At 42.3% G+C, this 7980-nt stretch overlaps 1 protein-coding gene across 1 annotated transcript; it reads left to right on the forward strand.

Moving 5' to 3' along the window:
- Window positions 1–288: 288 nt before the first annotated feature.
- On the forward strand, window positions 289–7650 carry ppp2r2ca (protein phosphatase 2, regulatory subunit B, gamma a). Its single transcript, XM_072383322.1, has 10 exons — window positions 289–590; window positions 1079–1401; window positions 1722–1819; window positions 1918–2101; window positions 2589–2701; window positions 2915–3092; window positions 4146–4310; window positions 4449–4618; window positions 4931–5022; window positions 5265–7650. The coding sequence occupies exons 2-10, from the start codon at window positions 1338–1340 to the stop codon at window positions 5560–5562; spliced, it is 1362 nt and encodes a 453-aa protein (XP_072239423.1). The 5' UTR covers window positions 289–590; window positions 1079–1337; the 3' UTR covers window positions 5563–7650.
- Window positions 7651–7980: the final 330 nt, after the last annotated feature.

The following is a 7980-nucleotide window of genomic DNA, read 5'->3' on the forward strand; positions in this document are numbered from 1 at the left end:
AAAAAATACTTTTACTATCACAATCACCTGTGTGCATTTTTAGTTTCTTCTGGCTTTTTGGGTTGAGCAGAACCTGATAAGTATAAAACCTAAGCGTTGTTTTTAAACAGGAAGTAGCTTTCTGAGAAAAAAAAGGACAATTTGTTTATGTTATGATACCCTATGTCTATATAATGTTTAGAATAAGGAATTATCTCTCCAGCTATGGCTGCACACCACTAATCATTGAAGGGCTCCCTCTGCTGGTCCCAGGAGCTACTCACCACCTGCAGTGGGCGGATCCACCACTGACAACTGTGCTGTGATAGGCTTCTCCTGGAGGAGGCTGCCATGACACACTGGATGCTGCACAGAATCAGATCTACAGCATCGGCAGGCAGCGGTCCTCCATCCTCCTTGCTATCCCTCTCTCTTTCTCTTTTTTGTCCTTCTTTGCCTCTCCTCCTCATTCTGCCACCCTTGCTCTCTCTTTCTCTGTTCCTTCTCCCCTCCCTTCGACGGACACACACGGGCCTGTTCGAGCAAGACTGCAGCAGAGGACCGTGCACACACACACACCAGCAGCAGGAATAGCAGCAGCAGGCGGACTGGTAGGTGTGCTGAGGCCTTTCTCCCTCTCTCCTGCAGCACAGGCAAGACATAGCATTCTCCTTTGATCTCCGTCAAGGACTATTTATTTGACAAGTGTATGTCTGTGTGTGTGCGTGTGTGTGTGTGTGTGTGTGTGTGAGAGAGAGAGAAGGATCAGGGAGGACTACCACACCCTGGGATCATTTACTACCACTGGATAAATGATGCAGTGGACATTTTTCACACTTACACCATTTTTATCCTGTACTTATTTCTGTATTCATACCGAGGCAACACAAGGAATCAGTTCTCTGTTTGAATAGTATATTTTCCTCCACAGCACAGATATCTGCTCCCTTACTGGCTAGGCCTTGTAGACACATGTGCCTTTGCTAATGAAGGTGTTGAATGTCTAAGGTTACACAATGTGGCATGTTGTGTGCACGTATTATCAACCAGTCTGACGACAGTCGTTCTCTCTCCTTTCTGAACCTATCTTCTTCCCCAGCCTCTTCATCTCCATTGCTCTTCTGTCTCCTCCTTAATCACTCTCTTCTCTCTTTCTTAAACCCCTCTTTCTCCTTCCTCATTTTCTCCCTCTCACACCTCCTCTCATTTTGGTCAGCCGGTTTCCCAGGATGCCTTGCTTCAGGCCGCTCTGGTAGGCCCTAGCAGCATGGGCGGAGCCTGGGTGGGAAGAGATATTACGGATTGGACCCTTCCCCTGAGGACGGGCGCACTGGCGGGTCACCCTTCTTCAGCTTCAGATGGGCGAGGACGCTGAGAGCCCCAAAATCAACCACACCTTTCTGCGAGACTACGTCACTGAAGGTGTGTCACCGCTGACGCTTCGGGCTCTGAAAACGTACCGGTGTGACTGATCAGTTTATTTTAGCTGCCTGGGTGCCATATGGCTGCACGGAACAGAAGAAATGGAGGATGACCCTGATCAGTCTGTTACTGATCAGGAGGTTTGCAGCAGTTTGCAAAACATTGTAATGATCCAGTATTTGCTCTATAATTTGCAACCCTGTCCACATTTTTTGCTCTTCTTTTTCTGTCTGATTGATGTGTTCTTTCTTTTGTCATCCTCTTCTTCTTTTTATTCCAACCATCATCCCACCTAATTTTCTCCCATTTTTCCTCCCCAGCTGATGTCATCTCTACAGTGGAGTTTAACCAGACAGGGGACCTGCTGGCCACAGGGGATAAAGGTGGCCGAGTGGTCATTTTTCAAAGAGAGACTGAGGTCAGGTTACAACCTTGCAACAATCGGAACTCTCTGTATCCAATAGATTATAGTTTAGAGGTGTTCACTGAGAGTTGTCTTTTAATCACTTTCCTCAGTCTAAAGGGGAGTCAGAGGAGACAGGGGAGACAGGGGACTCTGGGGAGTACAATGTCTACAGCACGTTCCAGAGCCACGAGCCTGACTTTGACTACTTGAAGAGCCTGGAGATAGAGGAGAAGATCAACAAGATCCGATGGCTGCCGCAACAGAATGCCGCTCATTTCCTGCTCTCCACCAATGGTAAGAGCGTATGACATCTCAGGCTCTGACAGAAAAGCATGCTCAGTTTGAGTACGAATTAATTCTAAATGATAACAGAATTGACACAGTTGAGCATGGTATCAGTTACAAACTCTGGCACCATCGTTTTGTTATCTTAGTAGGATTAAAAGACATCCATCCAGCGTCACCATTTTGTTCTTGTATAACCAGCATTATTTAATCTGTGCTTTAATTATACTCCCATGTGAAACTTAATTGTTTATGAATTAGTGAGGCAACAATTCTATTTGGGAAAAAAAAATCGTTCAATTTAGAAAATGCTTTGCCTCCAAAAAGTACACTACAACAACATCTGGATTTAATTGATTTTCTTGATTCACTTATATCCGCCCAAATGAAGTGAAAGAAATGATTAAGTCCTCTCTTCATTTGTATGATCGCTGTGTGAGTTTTCTCTTAGCTAAATCCACGCTCCTGGTGTGAATATGTGAATATCCTGTCACAGATAAGACCATTAAACTGTGGAAGGTGAGTGAGAGAGACAAGAGACCGGAGGGTTACAACCTGAAAGATGAGGAGGGACGGCTCAAGGATATTTCTACCATCACCTCTCTGCAGGTACAAGGTCACTCTGAAGCACGCATTTATTTGTTCAGTCATTTATGTATCAGGTTGGCATTCGAATAGCCAACAGGCTCTTTGCTTGTTATGCTTTTGCTCTGTACCTTGTGCAACCTCTGGCTCTTGTGTCCTCTGGTTCTGTCCCTTCTTGTGTTGCTTTTTATGTTTTTTATCGTACTTTTTCTTATCTTTCAAATCTCCCTATCCAAGGTGCCAGTGCTGAAACCTACAGATCTAATGGTCGAGGTTCGTCCCCGACGAGTGTTTTCAAATGGACATACCTACCATGTCAACTCCATCTCTGTCAACAGCGATGGGGAAACCTACCTGTCAGCTGATGACCTCCGCATCAATATGTGGCACCTGGGCATCACAGACCGTAGTTTCAGTATCCTTTACGACCATGAGTTGCTTTGTTTATCTCGTACTGTTTTTAGTTTTAACCTCACAATAACAAACACCATTTCCTGCTATTCATCACTCTTTAGCTCCTGTGTAACTCAATCTCTCAATGCAGGATGCATCTCAGGTGTCAAAGAGTATGAAATTACCCAAACTCCACAGAAGTAAAGTATTTTGTTCACTTGAAATAGTAAAAATCAATTTCACCAACAGGGACAAACCACACGTTTATGTAAGTAAGCTTTTTCCCTTTTCAATGGGAAAAGGGAAATTAATTAATTACATTTATGAATTCACTTTGCATATATGTAATTATTTTCCCAGCCAAAATGAATGCGTTTAGTGTGATTACGTTTTGGTAAGAGCAAAGTAACATGCAAACTCTGTATTACCGTATAATTTTCTGTACTAATGTATATGACTGTTATGTATATCCATGCACTATAATGCTCATTAACAAAGCACATGGACTATATTTGACATTCATGCTGTTTGGCATTCAGTCAAGTAATAATTACCGATGACAACAACATCAACTGTACGTACTTTAGACTGAACCATCCGATGCAAAAAGTACATGACTACGTTTGCATATATATTTCAATGGGAGTGCTGTGAGTTACCAGAAGTGGGCATTTAGCGCAGGCTGTAGCATGCCACAGTGACTGCCTTCAGTGTTTTCCATTCAAATCAAAGCTGACCTAGAAAATCATAGAGGCATCTATGGAAGACGAGTTTAAATAATTCACTCAGCAGTACACTCCCTGCTGAACCACATAGGACAACCACAAATAGAACAAACTGAGGAACAAAGTGTGCATGCATATTGGGGGCTGGTACAGGAGCGTTATTTGGTTGGGATTATAGACTAAGAGCAAGCAGATTAATTTGTTCTAACTGAAAAGTCTGACAAAGATGAATGATATGCAAGTCACAAAATCTGAATGCTGTCATCACACTTTGTACATCTCCACTCCCCAGATATATGTGATGTTCATGATCTCTGTGGTTTTTGTTCCTTGACGGCCCTTCCTCTCAGATATTGTGGACATCAAACCAGCCAACATGGAGGATCTGACGGAGGTGATAACAGCAGCAGAGTTCCACCCTCACCACTGCCACTTGTTTGTGTACAGCAGCAGTAAGGGAACCCTGCGCCTCTGTGATATGAGAGCCTCTGCCCTCTGTGACAGACATACCAAACGTGAGCATGTTGAACAGCTTACAGAACTTAATGTAAACTAGAGGAGAGCATAAAGAATCCCTGTCTCACAAAACAAAATCTCAAATCATATGTGTAAATGATCAGTGAAGTGCACCTTATCACTCTGTGTTTAATCAGTTTTTGAGGAGCCTGAGGATCCAGGGAGCCGCTCCTTCTTCTCTGAGATTATTTCCTCTGTGTCGGATGTCAAGTTCAGCCACAGCGGACGCTACCTGCTGACAAGAGACTACCTCACCGCAAAGGTGTGGGACCTGAATATGGACAAAGGCCCTGTGGAAACTTACCAAGTAAGACAGCTCTCTAGATTAGTGTCTGTTTTTCTTTTTTAACTTTCCATTTCAAAAATACCTGCTCTGTAAGCTTGTTGCGCCCTATTTTTAGACATCTATCTAAAAAATGGCACAAGCCCTACATTGTCAGACTTGGGACATGTGTTGCTTATTTTTGGTAATACTACTGCAAATTCTGTACATTGTTACATGAGAGGTAAGTGGCAGACAGAATTTGCACAGATGCAGCTTGATGCAGATGTTGGGCTCGCATGTGATCAATCTGAATCTACCACAGACACTAAGGCTGACTGTGCACTTCTTTCCCAGGTCCATGAATACCTGAGGAGTAAGCTGTGTTCCCTTTATGAGAATGACTGCATCTTTGACAAGTTTGAGTGTGTCTGGAACAGCTCAGACAGGTAAGTGGTAGATGGGGACAGACACTGAACACTATATATGAGTACATTTGAAAGCTAAACAGTCAATCTGAGGCTGTTTACTGTGATCTTCTTAATGCCTTGCCTCTGCTGTTATCTGACATTTAAATCAATGCCAGAGACAAGCTTTGCAGACATCAAATCAATCCTCTTGCCCTCAATTTAGTTTTCCTCTTCCTTACCCTGCTTCCTTACCTTCTCTCCTCTCCTCTCTTCTGACCCAGTGTAATCATGACGGGGGCTTACAACAGTTTCTTCCGGATGTTCGACAGGGAGACAGGCCGAGGTGTGACCCTGGAGGCGTGGCGGGAGAGCAGTAAGCCTCGGGCTGTGCTGCGGACCCGCCGCGTGTATACGGGCGGTAAGCGTCGCCGTGGCGATGTGGGCGTTGACAGCCTGGACTTCACCAAGAAAATCCTGCACATGGCTTGGCACCCATCAGAGAATATAATTGCTATAGCGGCCACCAACAACTTGTACATCTTTCAGGATCGGGTCAACCCTGAGACACAGGTGCAGTGACAAGACTGGTGGGAAATGTGGGACTTTCATCAACTGTTTTACAGAATTACAAACTCAAATGTATATGAATGTTAAAGGGAGACGCTTAAGTCAGGCTGTATTACAACATACAGCAATTATGATAAAATTTGAAGACTATTCAATATCTTTAGTTTGATCACCAAGGAAGGAAGGTGTGTAATCCTTTTTCAAGACAGAGATTAACTGACATCTCTCGTGGCCATTGAGATGTTTTTGTAGATGCTACACTCTACTCCCACTTTTTGAAGATGTTTGCATAATTTTCCCCTCTAGGGGCAGTGAATGAGGTGCAGGGACACCTCTCCATCTCCAATGACTCAGTGCTGTTGATCACACAATGCTGCACCACTCACTAATGTACATTTCACACTAAATGTGCTTGTTAATCTAAGAGAAGAGGTCTCTGATGCGGCAAAACATACTTGAGATGACTGGATGAATTTACAAGACGTTGCATCTACATTGAAGCATTTTGAATTTGGAATGGTGTTATTGTGTAGGTCTTCGCGGTGTTCTCTTTTTCTCGGTCAGGTGACAGCAGCAACTGAACCTCTCCTTCAGAGCAGTGCTCTTGGAGACTGCATGCTTAATTCACCTGTTATCTTTGCCCTCTTCAATTTGCAATAACAGCAGTAACAAGAACAGTGCAGCAGTGTTCCTGCTTTAAAACATAAGTTCTTCTTCTGCAGGTGATATACGTACATACACTCTTTTTACAGTTAGCTGTAAATATTCTCTGTTTTTTTTTCTTTTTTTAAAGGCGATACCACATTGGTTCCAGAGAGTTAACAGATTTTGTTGAGTACACTGTAAATGAACATGAGATCTCACTTTAAAGAAAGGTTACAGAATCACACCATTTCTGATATTTTTGTGAAGCAATACATAAATAGTTATCGCTGGCTGCAGAGAGTGCAGGGAGAATTGTACACAAACCAACACTTAATGGTTTGTTGTGCGTTTTTTTTAAGCTCATATTTGGTTTCGATGGATGTATCAGAGGTCATTTCCTGTCCAAAATCCACATGATAATTGTGAGAATCAGTTTCTTAATGTTGGACTCTCTCCTATATCCTCAAATTAAGGCTGATTGGGATTCAAACGTAACAAAATGACTAAAAATGTAATTGCCATTAAGTGTGCAGAATTTAAATGAGCATTGTTTATTTTATAATGCTGAAGCACATTTTGATAAGGGATCTCACAATCATCAAAAATGTGCACATTGTTTATAAGTGAGACCCCCGATTCAGCTAATCAAAGTTATGATGAATTAATTTATGTTGAGTATGTTTGAGGGTCTGAGGTGATCATCAGTGCAATATCTCATTATGAACGTCACTGAAAAGTCTTTAATGTCCAAAAAATAACGTCACGCTCTAGTTGTCATACTTTATACCTCACAATGCCGCATGCTTCTCTGGGGTGCGACACTGAAAGCTGAAGATACACAGTCTGTGAACTGCTTGACAAAAATTCACTGCTTACAGTGAAGTGCTTTGTTCTCAAGTGACCTTGGTCGTGATGGGATTATTGTAAGTTGCTCAGATGCTGATGATAACGGTTGAAATAACAAAAATCAGTCAAGAGGGGGAGCGTCTGTCTCTTTGCACCTTTTAAAACATCTAAAATCCGAAGGGTCATCAGAAGCTCACCGTGTAAACCTTTAATCACAGGAAAAGATGAAATTGTCATCAAATGGGTTCCAGTTGTCTGCCTTCTCCCCACTTTTCTCCTCCTTTTCTTGAATGCAAACACAATCTTGTGCACAAACATAACCCACAAGAAAATGGTTTAAAGAACGACCAGCCACCCAAAGCATTATACAAAGCTCATCCTCTCAGGGATGAACTGTAGTTTAGTCAGTTGTAATCGCATCCTAGTCACCACCACATGCGAGCCTTGATAGGATTTGTGTTCAGGATCACAGCAGCAGCAGCATGTTGCCATTACTCAATGCTACTAGCGTGTATATCTATCATAGAAAAAAGACAAAACTAACCGTACAAGAACATAACTTAAAGAGGTGAATGAAAGGAATGTGCTAATAAAGTGATATAAAAATATGACAGAAATGTGTTGAACTTTTTTTGTCTGCACCAGGGAGGCATCATGTTTTTGGTCTATTGTTGTCAACAAAACACCTGGATGAATGTTTAAGATTATTGGTTGTCAGAAGTCAAGCTCACTGTGATATCACATACAGTATTTTGGCTAATCGCAGCATGAAAAATGTATTACAAAAGGCTCGACGACAGCTTGACAAAATTCAGCATAGCCGACACATTTTTGGCCCTTAAACAGTACCAAATCAACTGTAACATGATTTTTTTAGGTGAGGAAAAGAACCGTGAAGAGGTAACCTTTCAGTAAGAGAATAAGAGATTAATAAGAATA

Source organism: Leuresthes tenuis, unplaced genomic scaffold (genome assembly GCF_036924035.1).
Source record: "Leuresthes tenuis unplaced genomic scaffold, fLeuTen1.0.hap1 SCAF_4, whole genome shotgun sequence".
In the NCBI taxonomy this organism is placed as follows: domain Eukaryota; kingdom Metazoa; phylum Chordata; class Actinopteri; order Atheriniformes; family Atherinopsidae; genus Leuresthes; species Leuresthes tenuis.

What these genes read in the sequence shown, in the direction of transcription:
- ppp2r2ca (XM_072383322.1), top strand. Translation starts at nt 1,338, where the DNA reads ATGGGCGAGGACGCTGAGAGCCCCAAAATCAACCACACCTTTCTGCGA. An exon ending in GCGAGACTACGTCACTGAAG is followed by an intron (nt 1,402 to 1,721) that starts GTGTGTCACCGC and finishes TTTCCTCCCCAG; the next exon opens with CTGATGTCATCTCTACAGTG. An exon ending in GCCCTGTGGAAACTTACCAA is followed by an intron (nt 4,619 to 4,930) that starts GTAAGACAGCTC and finishes CTTCTTTCCCAG; the next exon opens with GTCCATGAATACCTGAGGAG.